We start from the raw sequence: 15,969 nt of genomic DNA on the forward strand, positions 1-15,969 counted from the left end.
AAGGCAAGGAGTGCTGTCAGGTGTATTAAAAATAAATTGACAGGCAATTGGTGATAAAAGGTCAATGAAGGAAGGGAAGACCCTCAACGAGACAGATTGACCCAGTGACTCTAAAGGAGAGCCCAGTTATGTCAGAGATGGTCAGGATGGCACAGGATAGGACAGGGCTCAGTTTCATTGTCACTATGAGTCTTAGTCCGCTTGAAGGCACTTTACAAAACAAATGAAGAAATGGAGTAAAAATACAAGAGCTTTCATTGAGTGCTGAACTCTGGGTGAATCTGTAGAAGGTGAGTGTATGGCAGTGGGAGGATACAGGAGGAAGGGCTGAGACATCTACACAGTGACTCATGTTCCTCATCACCTAGGCCACCTTCCCCCACCAAGTCTTCACGGCCTCTTGAGGTGGACAGTGGTTCTGAGACAGGATGAACTTGTGCTTGGTGTTGCAGAAATCAATGACGTTCAAGGACGTGGCCGTGGTCTTCACTGAAGAGGAGCTGGAGCTGCTGGACCCTGCTCAGAAGAAGCTCTACCAGGATGTGATGCTGGAGAACTTCCGGAACCTGGAGTCAGTGGGTGAGGACAGCCTCCCTCTAACGTGTGTTTATCTCTTTTTTGAATTTTTTTTTTTCTAGTCACCTGAGTTCTGGGAACTGACTCTCCTATGAATGAATTTTTTATGAAATAAGAGTAGAAAATATCCAGGATTCTTAGGAAGAAAGGAAGGAACATACTTAACACAGTCTTTGGCCATGACTGTAGTGTGGGATTCAGGGAGCAAAGAGAGCTACTGAAGACACTGGTTTAGAAGTGGGTGGACCTGTACATTAGTAATGTAGTTATTGTTTGGGTCTTGAAATTATTCCAAATGCTTCATCTTGGAAAAATGTTTTGAAAAACACTATTTTTTATTAGTTAATGAATATGCAGTAGGACCTAAAATTTCTAGTAAATTGTACCTGTCGTGTTTATTTCTAGTCTGTGACTTATCATGTTCATTGCACTCCAAGTCTTTAAACTTGATATATATATCACTTACAAAGAGGAAGAAGGCTTTAGGTGAAAAGAGCAATTCAGCCGTAGGAAATTTCGAACACCTCGGAAGCCTCATAGATACTCATCCATCTATTTTACTCTCTGCCTCCTTAACGCCTTCCCTTGATCCAAGCTAACAGACATGTCTAGTGGCCCTCGCCTTTGTGTGGAATTCCCTATGTGAACCCTCTTCTTCCTAAATTTGTCTCTAGAAACCTCCAGAGTATTCCGTGGGAAATGCAAGTCCACTTAGCTCATTACTCAAACTTCTTAAAGTAGCTTGGAGCATCCTGTGTCCTCTGGACTTGAGGCCCTGCCTCCTCTCTGAATACATGGTCTTTTTGTTATTGCTTGTTGTGTCCCTACCATATTGTCTATTTTTTTTTCTCAGATGTAACAGATATGCTCTATTAGTCTCTAGCTGCTGCTATTAAAAAATAAGTACTATAGCTTGAGGGTTTAAAGCAACGCAGATTCAATTCCTTATAATTGTGTAGGTCAGAAAGTAAACATCTGTTTCACTGGGCTAAAGCAAAGTTATGGGCTGTGCTCCTTTCACTTCTGGAGTTTGTAAGGGAAATTGATTTCCTTGCTTCATTTTCTCTAGTTTCTGGAGGTCTCTAAAGTCATTGGACTATGCAGACAGCAAGTACTGGGTGTATGTGTGTGTATATATATATATATATATATAAAAAACACACACACACACACACACACACACACACACACACACACACACACACACACACACACTTCTTCCTGCCAACAGTTCAATTCAAAGGCATGGATTCTTATTCACTCTTCCTTATTCATTGTCCCACTTCCAGTTGCATAGGAAGCAACTTAAAAAACCATGACTGGGGTCAGGTGCACTTTAAACTTCTCTCCTTGCTCTTTAGCACTTTAAAGAAGTCCTTGACAGATTTCCCCCCATGCACCATGTCTTTTTTAATTTTTTTGACTGCTGCTACCATGGGTGTTATTTCAGATCCAAGTAAAATTAAATCCTTGGCAACTTCAATCTTTTCACCATCCATCACGATGTTGCCTGTTAATCCAGTGGTGAGGACTTTTGTTTTCTTGATGTTGAGATGTAATCCAAATTGAAGGATGTAGGCTTTGATCGGTAAGTGCTTCAAGTCATCTTCTCTTTTAGCAGCCAAGCAGAATTTTGTCTTCTGTTTGTAGGGAGTGACACAGTGGAAGTGTGTTGTGCCCGTAACACAGAGATGGGTGGATTGAAACCCTCCTCTGCTAATAGTCTGGGTATTAGGGTTTGGAAATCTTTGTAGGGTTGTTATCCTGCCTAGTATATGATCTGTCTCAGAGCCTTTTACTTGCCCTCCCTGCCTGGAATTCTTCTGCCTCCACGTCATCCCAGCCCCCTTCTATTCAGGTCTCTGCACGCTTTTAATATTGGGAAAGAAGCCTTATCCGCACACCCTGCTTATTCTCTCTCCTCTCTACTTCCTGTCGTCATTACATGTATGCTTGGCTTTCTGTTTATCACCTTTCTCTCCCTCCTGAAATGTGACCTCCAGGTGAAAGAATTCTACATCTTGTTTCTCAGCGTCTCTTTCAGGCTTTGAGTGTTTCTCATACATGGCAGGCATCTCTCCAGATCTGTAGACCTACGGATCTTGTTAACTAAGGTTACTGTATAGAGGGGCTTTTCTGTCTTCCTGAGCCGTGGAGATGCCAAAGCAGAGTGAACAAGGCTGTGGCACAACACTGGTTCTTGTAAGGAATACCTGGTTCTCCCTGTGGTGCCCTGAGTGCATGCACGTGTGCGTGCACGTGCACTTGATCCTAGGACAACATGTGTGTGTGGTTGCAGCTCTGCTGAGTAATGTGCCCCCTGGGCCACACTGACTTTCCTGGAGGAGCACATGCATTTCTGGAGTGCAAAACTTTTTTTTTTTTACACGAGACTTCTGGTGCCCTCTCCTGAGACACTGAGTTGACTAATTGCTGTTGAGTCAGACCAAGTCAGAACTCCACAGGGTTTTCAGAAGCTGTAAATACCACAGGAGGAGACCACCCATCTTTCTCTGGAGGAGCTGCTGGTGGATACCTGCCTTTAGGTTGGCAGCACAACCCCTTACCACAGACTTTAGGAAAAGGGAAAAAAACCAAAACACAACACTCCAGAGTGTTGTAGACCAAGGGAAAGTATATTTATAATTATTAATAATGAGACAGACAACCAGGAATGAGATAAAACAGCAAGCATAAAAGACAGGGGCCAGCAGTTCCATGAACTGAAGTGCTCAAGCCACGCCTCTCTGTATTTATGGAGAAACATCAGGAAGGTAAACAAAGGAAAAAGACAAGGGAGTAGGAAACAAAAACATAGGATCATGGGGAAGTCTTTGGCAAATAGAGTTCTTCTCTATTGTTTACCTTTTGCTTATCTCAGGAGGGAGGGATTCAGTAAATACAAACTAAGAAGCTCTTAAGGAATGCCTTAGTGCCTCAAGGTGAACTCCAGCTTGTATTACGCCTCCCTCATATCCTGATAGAGCATTTGGTTTATTAATATTAAATTTGATATTCAGCTTCCCACACCAGAGGTCTTACAGAGTAATCAGTAAACACTTAACTGCTGTCACTGACTCATAGCTGACTGTCCATTGAGTTTTCAGAGGCTGTAAATCACATGAGAGGAGCTTGCCTGTCTTTCTCCTGCAGAGCAGCTGATGAATTTGAACACCTGTCCCTGGGTCTTCCTCACTTTCTCTGACCTTCCACCTTTTCCAGGGTGATTTCTTCTTCCAAGGATGGGTCTCTCCTGATAATATGCCTAAAGTATGGAAGGTCAACCTTTACCATCCCTGCCTCTCAGAAGCATCTTGGTTCCACTACCTCTAAGACAGACTTGTTTGCTCTTTTGAGAGTCCATGATATTTAGTGATTTCACTCCAGTGCCATAACTCAAAGATATCTAGTTCATCTTCTGTCATCCTTATTCACTGTCCAACTTCAGATGCACAGGAAGTAATGAAATGGCTTGGATCAGGCGCATTTTAGTCTTTAAATGGACATTGTTGCTCTTGAGCATTTTGGGAGTGTCCTTGACAACAATTGACCATAGATAGGGCTTATATTTTTGTTGAACTCCTTGATGGACTGACTGGCTCTTAAGAGCAGACCTTAACAAAGTAAAGGACTGTCTAGAGTAGTAAGGTTAGGCTAATGTAAAGTTAGGTTAGGTTGGTTAATGTCCATACTGACATTTCACAAGTGCAGTGTATAACTCTGCGTGAATCTGGTATCATTGGTCCAGCTTTTTGTATGGTCCTCCAGACCTCCATCTGTGTGGTCTTCAGTCCACATGGGTGCTTTCTCCCAGTCTGATGCAGGCCCCTCCCACAGCCTCTAGACTTGTACCTTTCTGTGGAGTAATCCTTTAACAGCTTAGAGAATTTGTTCTTTGTGTCTGAGGATCATGGTGATTATTGAATATAACACGGCTAAATTGTGGATGGTCACCCTCACCAATATTTCCCCCCTGTGATGTTTAATACCTTTTGTTTCACTCCCAAATCGATCTCTCTCTGCCTTTTGCTGCTGTTTGCCCTCACACTGGGTTGGCTGCATTCAGGCACCATGGTAGTATTTCTGAAAGAAAATTAAATGACAGAGATTGCCACGGGCTGCTCCAGTCGGGAGGGGCTTGTAAGCCTGAGGTCTAGGGTCTCGAAGAGGGAACATGAAGGTGGGTAGAAGTTCGGCAAAGGGACGATGAAAGAACACAAGACAAACAGTCAAGTGATCTTGATGATTTTAATTCTAAGTCATTCTAATTCTCCTTCTTCTTTCTTCCTTCTTTCCTTCCTATTGCATTTAGCATGATACATTTATATCCCATTTTTACAATTAGGGGCTTAACAATAGCCAAAAAGACAACAAAAGTAAGAATAAAGTTTACATTATTTTCTTGCACATAGCTATTCTTTATGGTCATGGTTTCTTGGAATTGGAGAGCATGGACAGCTATTCTTTATGGTCACGGTTCCTTGGTAGTTGGAGAGCTTGGTAGACAATGGCTTTTTGCTTAAACATTTTCTTAAACCTGTTCTTCAACCTGTTTTCCAACTTGTTTGGGTTACGAAGTTACAAAGTAAAAAAGTTACATTTTAAATTTAAGCTGATACATTTTACATTTTTAGCTGAATTTACAATATTTATTTCCATTCAAGAGACAACACTTTTTACACTTTCCATTATTTCAGGGGTGATTACTATTTCAATAAGGGGGGTTAGGTTCATACAAAGGATGTTTTGGGTCATAATATCGCCAAAATTCATCATCCCAATCTCATGTTTCATGACTTATTTTACCACTTATACCTCGCATAACATCTTCCCTCTGGTCACTTTCAAACCTTTTGAAAAATATATCCCAAGACACAAAACCATCAGGGTGTTTTGCATTAAAATTCATAATGTTCTCCAGTATATGGAAGAGGTTTATCTGTATGTAGGCTTTGGAATTCTGTAAGGGCCTCTCCCAATAGAGGGCTGCCACAAACAACCATTACCTAATAGATAAACAATTCTTCCACCTGTTGTTCTCGTGGTGGGGAGCAAGGGTTTTTCCTTTGAAGGAGTTCTTATAAACCCTAGAAATCTAGGAATCTCTGGGGTGGTCGTCTTTGGGATTTCCACCACTAATTCTTTTTGTTATAATGCATCCATGGATTCCCCTAAAATCATATTATTCTTGAAAAGTTTTAGTAATGCTAAAAGAACTGGAGGTAATGTTTGCATATTAAAGTCGTCACCTCCATTTAGTTCTTTTTGGGAACATCTAACAAACTTTTAGTAGGAACACTTTGTGTAAAGAACACAGCCTTCTCCCCCTGTCCCACATAAAAAACACAAAGAGGCAATAGAAGAGAAATTACAGAAAGGCCAAGAACAATCATGGAGAAAGCACACATTCCGAGAGGCTGACTTCCTTGAAGTTTTTTCACCTCAATCCGGTGATTTTGTCACGCAGACTCCCTTGGAGTTGGTGTGGCAAGAGATAACGATACAGTATCCAATAGAATGCAAGGGAGAAACTGGATACTGCTGCCTGCAAGTCAAAGTATATACTGTTACATGGTGTGCCTTTTAGATAGGAAGTGCAATACAGTACAATACAGAGCCACTGATGTAACTGGTTCTTGTGACTGCCAAGAAAGACATGCTCATGGTACGCTATTTATACTGTGCTGTTATCTATGACTGGGATGGCTGTCACTGTGTATATAAGAGACATGAGATACACACTGCGTGTGGGACTCTGCTTCATCCATGGCCTCCCATTCTCTGATTGGGATTTCTGAACTCTCTCAGCCATGGACATCCACGTGGTTGGATGTTGCCTGAACGGCTGTAATTAAGTCATGTCTGAGTGGCTATAATTAGGTCATGTCTGGGCAGAGTTCAAGCAAAGCATTTCTCCCTTTAATAAGGTTTGCTCTCTCACAGTCCCACTATGTATTGTTCCTTTCCTTCTACTCAGAACTCTCTGTACTTCTAAAATTCAGCTTCTTCTGTTGCCCTGGAGATTATGAAGGTCTGAATTACTACCTAGTTTCAGAAGAGCGTATGTTATCACTTCAGCTTTTTACCGTTCTGTTATCATGGGAAAAATTTCTTGGCAGGCCCTGAAAAAGGGCCTACCTTTTTTTTTTTTCTCGGATAAACCTCACTGGCTACGATATTGCCACTGCGCAAAGCTAGGGCCTACCTTTTTATATGCCTCATTTCTGTCCAGTATTCAACCAAGACAGTTCTACACTAATTAATGTGTGTTCAGACATATGCCTCTGACCCATATTGATTCTGACCACAACGCACCACTGGCTCCTCCTCCACTGGCCCCACACTTGCCCCTTGGCCTGAGCCCATTATTATAGCCACTGCATCAGTCCATCATTTTTTACTTTTTTTCATTGTTTTGGTACCAAGCATGATGTTCTTCTCCAGGGACTAGTTCCTCTTGATCGTTGTTGTTATGTGCTGTCAAGTCACCTGCAACCCGTAGTGACCGTATGTACAGCAGCTCTGAACCCTGCCCTGCCCTGTCCTGATCCAGTCTCACTAATTATGACACACCTACCCTCATTGACCCAGTTACTATTGCTATCCATCTCATCTGGGGTCTTTATCTTCTGTGCCATCCCTCCACCCTTCCAAGCATGATGTCCTTCTCCAAGGACCAGTCTCTCTGGCCACATGCCCAAAGTATTTGAGACGGAGCTTCAAAATCCTAGCCTCTGAGGAGAAACTTGGTTTCACCCTCTCCAAGACAGACCTATTTGTTTTCTTGGTGGTCTATGATATATTCAAGACTCTTCTCCAGTACCACAATTCAAAGGCATCAATTCTTCTGTCATTTTTAGTCTTTGTCCAGCTCTCTGATGCATAGCAAGTAATTACGAAGACCATGTCCTGGATTAAGCGCACCTTAGTCTCTACACTGATATCTTTGCTTCTCAGTACTCTGGAGAGGTCCCTGACAGCAGATTTTTCCAGTGCAATTCATCTTTTGATTTCCTAACTGTTGGTTCTAGAGAGTGTTGATTGTGGAGCCGAGCAAGCTGTACTTATTACAACCTCAATCTCTTCTCCATCTATCATCGTGCTGCCAATTGACCCAGTGGTGAGAATCTTTGTCTTCTTGATGTTGAACTTCAATCCATATTGAAGACTAGAGTCCTTGACCTTCTGCAGCCAGTGTTTCAGGTCCTCTTCAAACATGGGTTGTTGATGAATCTTCCTCCAATCCTGACGCCATATTCTTCCTCATAAAGCCCAGCCTCCCAAATGATCTATTCTGTATATAGATTGAAAAGTTATGGAGGCAGGATGCATCCCTGTTGCACTCCTTTCCTGATTTTGAACCATTCAGTGTTTCGCTGCTCTGTTCTGAGGTCTGCTTCCTGGTCCAAGTATATATTTCACATAAGCACATTCATTGTACTGGAATTCCCATTTTCCTCAGTGTTAGCCACAGTTTGTTGTGATCCACACAGTCAAATGCCTTTGCATAGTCAATGAAACACAGATAGACATTCCTCTGGTACTTTTTTTTTTTAAGTATTTTTTTAAATCAGATCTGACTGGTACAGGAGGAAATCGTCCCTCCTTCTCCGGCAGAGCATCTTGTGGATTTGAACCGTGGATTTGATCCTCTGGTACTTTTTGCATTCTGCCAAGAGCCATCTAATTTTGGCTATGATGTACCTTGTGCCACAGCCTCTTCTAAACCCAGTTTGCACATCTGGCAGTTTTCTGTTGTTCCAGTCGTTTTTAGATAATCTTCAGCAGGATCTTGCTTGTGTGTGATATTAGTGGTATTGTTTGATAATTCTACACTCTTGTTGGGTCATATTTTTTTGGAATTGGAATAAATACAGATCTCTTCCAGTCAGCTGGCCATGTAGTCATCCTCCAGGTTTCTTGGCACATATAGTGAGCACGTCCAAGGCAGCATCTGTTTGTTGAAATACATCAGTTGGTATTCCATCAATTCCTGGGGCTTTATTTTTTGCCAACTCCTTCAGAGCAGTCTGAACTTTGTCCTTCATCACCATTACCCCTTAATCAAATGTTCTTTCTTGAAATTTGTCATCCAATTCTTTTTGATACAATGACTCTGTATATTCCTTCATCTTCTTGTAATGCTTCCTGAATCATTTAACATTCTGCCCATAGCACCCTTAAGCATTGCAACCTGTGACTTGAACTTGTTCCTTTGTTCTTGAATTCCATCAGCTTAAGATATGCCAAGCGAAAAAAAACCCAACAAATAAAAAACAACACAAGATATGCCAAGCGAGTGCAGCTCTTTTGATTTTCCGACTCCAGCTCCTTTTTCACATTTCATTATAATATTTTGCCCTCTATTCCTGAGCTGCTCTTTGAAATCTTCTGTTCAGCTTCTTAACTTTTAGATTTTTTCCCTTTGCTTCAGCTTCTCAGCACTCCAGGGCAATATTCAGTCTATTCTGATGTCCATTTTGGTCTTTTCTTCCTCCTCTGTCTGTGTAATGACCTTTTGCATTCTTCACGAATTATTTTTTGAATTATTTTTTTAATTGATATTTTATTGTAAGTTTATAAAGAACTTGGATTTCCTTATGAATTTTCTTGATAACTTCCCACAGCTCATCTGGTCTTCGTTTGTTAGTATTCAAGGCCTCAAACCTCTTTCTGAGTTGGTTTTTAAATTCAGGGGAGATAGACTCAAGATCAACTTTTGAGTCTTATGGATATGATTTAACTTTTTTCTTTTCTTAAAGTATTTTGTGTGTCTGTGTGTACTGTCAAATCAGATCTGACTGGGACAGGAGGAGATTGTTCCTCCTCCTTCAGCAGAGCATCTGGTGGATTCGAACTGCACTCCTCTGGGATTGAAGTGCAGCTTCTTGCCACTGGGCCATCAGAGCCTGCCATGATTTAACTTTTTTAACTTGAATTTGAACTTGCATCTGAGTAGTTGATGGTCTGTTCCATAATCAGCACCTGTCCTACTTTTCATTGCTGATATTGAACTTCTCCAATGATTCCTTCAACAGATGTAATCAATCTGATTCCTGTGTGTACCATCTGGTGAAATCCATGTGTATAGCCTGTGTTTATATTTCTAAGGTATTGCTGTGAATAAATCACGTTCCTCCTGATAACATGCCTGAATTATGTGTGAGCCCACCTCACTGTCTTTATTTCTGAGGTGCATTCTAAAATGACTGTCACTTCTTTTAAGATTTCTTAGTGTGTGCTTGTCATCACCTTCATTTAGAAGTTCTTTGGAGGAAAAAATATCCCAAACCTAATGATATGCAAACTTTGTGTTACTGCTTTTCATGAAAATTTCTTTAAAAAAATTTTAATTTCATGAAAAGAAATACAACAAAGCATATTATTTTGATGATTTCTTTTCCACTTGATTTTTCTACCTCATCTACCTTGCAGTCCACTTAACTCCTAAGTGTGAGTCAGTCCCTGTGTACTCATAGGTAGTCATAACGACTGGCTGACCTCTACAGAGGTCACAGTGAGTGGAGTTCTGTGGAAATAACATAAAGTTAGCAATTCTTGTCACGTCCTCCATTTTTTGTATTAGTGGTTTGATTTTTAAATTGTACATCACAGTGTTGCTTGGGTTTTAGCTGTTGGATCTTATAAGGAACTCTGGTGGCCTAGTTGGTAGGGAATTCTGCTGCCAACCTAAAGGCTGACTGTTCAAATCCACCAGCTGCTCTGCAGGATAAAGAGTCTCCAAAAACCTGCTGGAGGCCCAGCTGTGAGTTGTTTCTGACTTGAAGGCGCTTAAGACCAGCACTGGATCTTGTTAATGGGTTGGAGGCAGGTAGAGAGCATGGTACGCAGTTAACATTCTCTTGATTCGGTAATGCCTCATTGATTATCAGAGTGGGAGATATTGAAAGTACTGAACAATCCTCCACCAGTCAACATCTCTTAATTTCCTATTCTTACAGGAGGCAAGATCCCCAGGCCACTGGAGACCACACATCAGGATCTTTCCAGCTCACATATCTGGAAACAGATCACAAGCTATTTCACGAGAGATGACAATTTCGTGATAAGTGAACCTCAATTCTGTAAGCAAGGCGATTCTCCCTCTCTGGTTGCAGGAAGACCACTGTCTGTTATTCACATTGACGAGAACTCTTGCCCTTGGAAGGAGAGTGAAAAAAGTGTTGGGTGTGGCTCTGCTCTTGTCAGTCATCAGCGAGTCATTGTGAGGAGGGTCCGCTGTAAGCGTGAGGAGTGGGGGAAGGAGTTTGGTCAGAGTGCACATCTGCAGAGACGTCCGAATGTCCACCTTGGAGAGAAACCCTACAAGTGTGAGGAATGTGGCAAGCGCTTCAAGCACAGAGCAACTCTTAATGTTCACTGCAAAGGCCACCAAGGAGCGAAGCCTTATCATTGCGAGGAGTGTGGGAGAACTTTTATTTACCTCTCCTGGTTTCAGGAACATCAGAGAATCCACACTGGAGAGAAACCGTTCAGGTGTGATGCGTGTGGTAAGAGCTTCCACCACAGAGCAGCTCTCACAAATCACCGCCTGATGCACACGGGAGGGAAACCTTACAGATGTGAGGAGTGTGGGAAGGGCTTCAGTAACAGGGCAGACCTTCAAGTTCACTACAGAATGCATGTCGAAGAGAAACCGTATGATCATGACAAGGGTTTCAGCATCACCCCACAACTTCTTTCGCCTTATTTGGAGAAGCCATTCAAATGCGAAGAGTGCATGAAGTACTTTAGCACCAGATCGAAGCTGACGGTCCATCTTCGGATCCACACGGGGGAGAAACCCTATGAATGCGAGGCCTGTGGCATGGGATTCCGGCAGGTGGCCCACCTCCTGACCCATCAGCGAGTCCACAGCGACGAAAAGCCATTCAAGTGCGAAGAGTGTGGGAAGTACTTCCGCACCAGACAGATCCTCCAAGTACACTATCGGATCCACACAGGAGAGAAGCCCTATAAATGTGAGCGCTGTGGGATAGACTTCCGGCAGGCGTCCCATCTTTTTTCCCACCAGAGGGTCCACAATGGAGAAAGACCATTCCAGTGTGAGCAGTGCGGAAAGTACTTCAGCAGTAGATCCAATCTTCAGACTCATCACAGAACCCACACGGGAGAGAAGCCTTTTCACTGTGAACAGTGCGGGAAGGGCTTCAAGGTCTCCTCACAGCTGGTGACCCACCGCAGGGTCCACAGTGGAGAAAAGCCCTTCCGGTGTGGAGACTGTGGGAAATATTTCCGAACGAAAGAATACCTTCAGATGCACGGCAGAGTCCACTCCGGGGAGAAGCCCTTCACCTGTGAGGACTGCGGCAAGGCCTTCAAGCAGGCCGCCCACCTCCTGACCCATCAGCGAGTCCACAGTGGAGAGAAGCCCTTCAAATGCGAGGAGTGTGGGAAGGGCTTCACCCAGATTTCACACCGCCAAGCCCACCGCAGAGTCCACAAGGAAGAAAAGCCCTACAAATGCCAGCAGTGCGGGAAGGGCTTCAAGTGGAGCCTGAACCGGGACATGCACCAGAGGGTCCACACGGGAGAGAAATCGTATGCCTGTAGGGAATGTGGGAAGCACTTCCGCTACGCCTCGGGCCTTCAGCATCACAAGTACGTGCACACCGGGGTGAAGCCCTGCAGATGTGACATATGTGGCAAAGGCTTCACCCGACCCCCACAACTGCGATCTCACCAGCAAAGGGTTCACAGAGCAGAAGAGGTGCCCGCAGGAGACTCCTGACGAGATCACCTCTTTAAAAAAACCTCACATGTTTTCTGAAAACAAGAGGGATTTCTTCTCAGAATCCTTGCAGAAAAGACTTGTTCAAAAATAAAGTTGTTTGGTTTTTTTAAAAAAAAAACCAACCCAAACTTACATGCAAACTGAGTTTTTGTAATTTCCAAGTCTCTGAAGAGAAAACATTTGCTTTTGCTAGTCTTGAACTTTCAGCCATGCACACATTCGAGCACCTTTGTAAGTAATGCAATCAATCAGTGTTTCTCACAGGACTTAAGCATTTGTAAGACAATGAGTGAGAGATACGCCTTGGGAAGAGTAAGGGTTTGACCTGTAATAACTTGTCATGTGCTGTCAAGTTGAAACTGACCTATAGTGGACTCTCCACTGGGTTTTCAGAGGCAGTAAATTACAAGGGAGGAGCTAGCCCATTCTTCTCTCATGGAGTAGCTGGTAGATCTGCACAGTCTCTTCCTGTGTCATTTACTGCCTCTGAAAACCTGCGGGAAGGTCAGCTAATAGTCAGTTCCAACTCCAGGGCACATAACAGCAGCAATATCAGTTCCCTGAGAGTTGGAACTTTGGTGCGTTATCATTCTAGGTGTGCTTGGTACTGATTTGTTATATCAGAGGGAGGTCTTGAACAATTAAATGTGAACATTTTTATCCAGAAAGTATACCAGTAAAAATTAATATGCTTGGAAACAAACATCAGCGAAAATGCAGAAATCCACTCCATACTGTGATCTGCACTATAAATACAGCGGTAACTGTATAGGGAGCTCTGCTGTCTAACAGTCAGAAACTGTGCTGTAATCCCAAAGGCATGCAGTTCAAATCCACCAGCTGCTCTGTGGGAGAAAGATGGGCAGTCTCCTCCTATGCAATTGACAGCCTCTGAAAACACTCTGGAGAGTCAGCTAGTGTCTGGTTCTGCCTCAGTGGTAAACAGTAAGCACCATTGTTGCCTGGGGGTGCAGTGGTTAGGCATTTGGTTGCTAAAGGAAAGGTTAGAGGTTTGAATCTACCTCTGGCTTTGATAAAGTTCATAACAGTCTGTTAGTAATGCAGTCTTAGTGATAAAGATTACTAACAGCCAGGTAAGCCTGGTGGTGGCTCTGCTCCGCCCTATAGGTTTCCAGTGAGTCCAAACACAGTCATTGGAATTAGTTCCTGTCTGCTCTGTACGCAGTGGTTTTTGTTGTGTTGTGCTGTCGAATTGGAACCAAGTCCTTTGTTCCTCCGATAAGTTTTCTTCTTACTTGAAGCACTTGCATAAAGCATACATCAAATTATATTTTGTGATTTTTCTGCCAATATAAACTAAAGCTAGTTAACTTTACAAATCATTCATATTGAAAGACTGAGTAAACATTTAGTGTGCCAAGCCGGGGCTTTTCCAGTACATTTTAAAAATGGCAGAAGGCGGCAAGGCATCAGATTTAACTAGGAGGAGAATCCCCATCACCAGACAAGTTGATTGATACTGAGGTGAAGGTCAGACATATCTTTATACCTATTTTGGCACCAGCCATCCTTCTGTGACACTCTGCAAACCTGTGGTTGATAACTTCCTGCAATAAGCACAGACATCTTTCAGACTGTACCCAAGATTAGAGGGCTTATTAAAGTCACGGGTTGCAGTCAATCAGGTTAATCTTGGAAATAACAGGTACAAGTCAGGATACAGTTCTTTGATTAGGACAGGTGCTCACCTGGACCCCCTCTTGGCCTTACACCTGTTCTCAGGAAGTGTTAAAAAGCACTTTAACTCCCACCATGTGGAGTGCTTGTGAGGAAAGCAACTATTCCACCCCAGCAGGACTGCCTAATAAAGCTATCTCCTCTGAGATGGGAACCTACCAAACATGCTGACTTGGTTCTCCTGCCAGTCCTCTGGGCTGAACTTTGATCATTGTGGCCACTGCTTTCTGCCATTTGGAGTCAGTTCTAGTCTCTGTCTCCTGGTCTATAACCTCAGTGCAGTAATCCTGGGTCCACAGATCCTCTGGCTTCTGTTGATGGTAGACAAACATCCACTTGGCCTTGGGGACTGGCTTCTTTTAAACATGGTGGCATAATAGATCTGACCAGTGCCCTGCAATGGTCTGTGCACCTCATTATCATTAGCAAATTTATCTCGTCTCCTTGGTGTGCCACAAAACACAGTCTCACCCGATCATTTGGGTAAGTTACCAGATCATGGCTAGGAGGCATATAGAAAGTAACACACCACAGGGCAATACCAAGGCCAAATGTTTTTTTCTCCAATTTTTTTTTTGTTGTGATTTGGGTGGATGTCAGCCTTTCATTGACCATTGATAAATCATTGTCAGCATTTTTATTTGGGTTTATTATAAGATTTGAACTCAGGAACTATGACATATTTTAAGGACATTAATATGTCATGCACCTATCCCATATTCCTGCATGCCATAAAAAGAAAAAAATGTGATTTTTTTTTTTGCAGTACACACTAAACCCTGTTAATTTTTTAAGTTATTTCATATTATAAACGACTGAGTGAGTATTTAATGGTGTTAAGCCAGGGCTTTTCCAGGACACTTCTAAAATGCCAGAAGTAAAAATAGCATGTCATCATACATTTCCTATATTTGAACTCATTGCCATTGAATCGGAACCTTCTCATATTTGACTCTCCAAAGGATTTTCAGGAGGCTCTAAATCAGAATAGAGGAGATTGGTTGCCCATTTTTCTGTGGAGGACCTGGTGGATTTGAACCACTTGCCTTAGGCTTGGCAGTGCAACTCTAAGGAGACTTGCCATCATCAGCCGAAGATTTACTCATAAATGGTGGAGGTCAGACACCTTTTTACTAAGTTTGTGAGAGATAAGTAATAATAAATATGTTCATTATTGACACAAGATTGGTATACTTCTTTCTACTGGAAATAAGACTAGTGTTGGGAAAGGAATAGTTAATGAGTCTGAAGAAAACAAAAACAAGGCTACAAGAATCAAAATAAGACCTTGAATTTAAACATTTTAATAGCTTTGAAGCCCTGAACATTAATGATTAAAGACCAGGTACGTTGTGGAAGAGTAACTAACAAAGATACCATCCACAAAGAAAGCAAAAGGGAGAAAGAAAAGACCAAAGCAGATGTCAGAAGAAACTGAAAATTGCATTAGAACAACAAGATGCCAAACAAAGGGAGTAAGTGTCAAAAGAGTTGAATAGAAGATTTCAAAGGGCAGCCCAAGAAGACAAATCAGAGTTTTTAAAACAAAATGTGCCAAGAGGTGGAGTCAGAAAATTAAAAGAGAATTCACTCAGCATTTCTCAAGCTGAAAGAATTGAACAAATTCTCACCTTGAGTTGCAATACTAAAGGATGCTATGGGCTAAATCTTGAAGGATCTAGAAAGCATCAGAAGAAGATGGAAGGAACACACAGAGTGTATCAAAAGAATTGGCTGACCTGCAATCATTTCAGGAAATAGCATATGACCAAAAAACCAGTGGTAATCAAGGAAGAAGTTCAAGCTGCACTGAAGACACTGGCAAAAAATAAAGCTCTAGGAATTGATGGAATATGAACTGACTTGTTCCAACAAAGAGAAGCAGCCCTGCATGTGTTCACCAGGCAGTGCCAGAAAATCTGGAAGACAGCTACTTGGCT

The 15,969-nt window shown here is 42.4% G+C and overlaps 1 protein-coding gene across 1 annotated transcript; it reads left to right on the forward strand.

Moving 5' to 3' along the window:
• Positions 1–428: 428 nt before the first annotated feature.
• ZNF234 (zinc finger protein 234) lies at positions 429–12,328 on the forward strand. Its single transcript, XM_006901107.1, has 3 exons — positions 429–579; positions 10,695–11,183; positions 11,313–12,328. Exons 1-3 carry the CDS (start codon positions 429–431, stop codon positions 12,326–12,328), a joined length of 1,656 nt encoding a protein of 551 aa, XP_006901169.1.
• Positions 12,329–15,969: the final 3,641 nt, after the last annotated feature.

The sequence above is a fragment of the Elephantulus edwardii genome, unplaced genomic scaffold, assembly GCF_000299155.1.
Source record: "Elephantulus edwardii isolate Elephantulus edwardi_28Jun2011 unplaced genomic scaffold, EleEdw1.0 scaffold00308, whole genome shotgun sequence".
NCBI classification, from domain to species: Eukaryota; Metazoa; Chordata; class Mammalia; order Macroscelidea; family Macroscelididae; genus Elephantulus; species Elephantulus edwardii.

What these genes read in the sequence shown, in the direction of transcription:
- ZNF234 (XM_006901107.1), top strand. Translation starts at nt 429, where the DNA reads ATGAACTTGTGCTTGGTGTTGCAGAAATCAATGACGTTCAAGGACGTG. An exon ending in CCGGAACCTGGAGTCAGTGG is followed by an intron (nt 580 to 10,694) that starts GTGAGGACAGCC and finishes CTCTGGTTGCAG; the next exon opens with GAAGACCACTGTCTGTTATT. An exon ending in GGAGTGTGGGAAGGGCTTCA is followed by an intron (nt 11,184 to 11,312) that starts GTAACAGGGCAG and finishes TCAAATGCGAAG; the next exon opens with AGTGCATGAAGTACTTTAGC.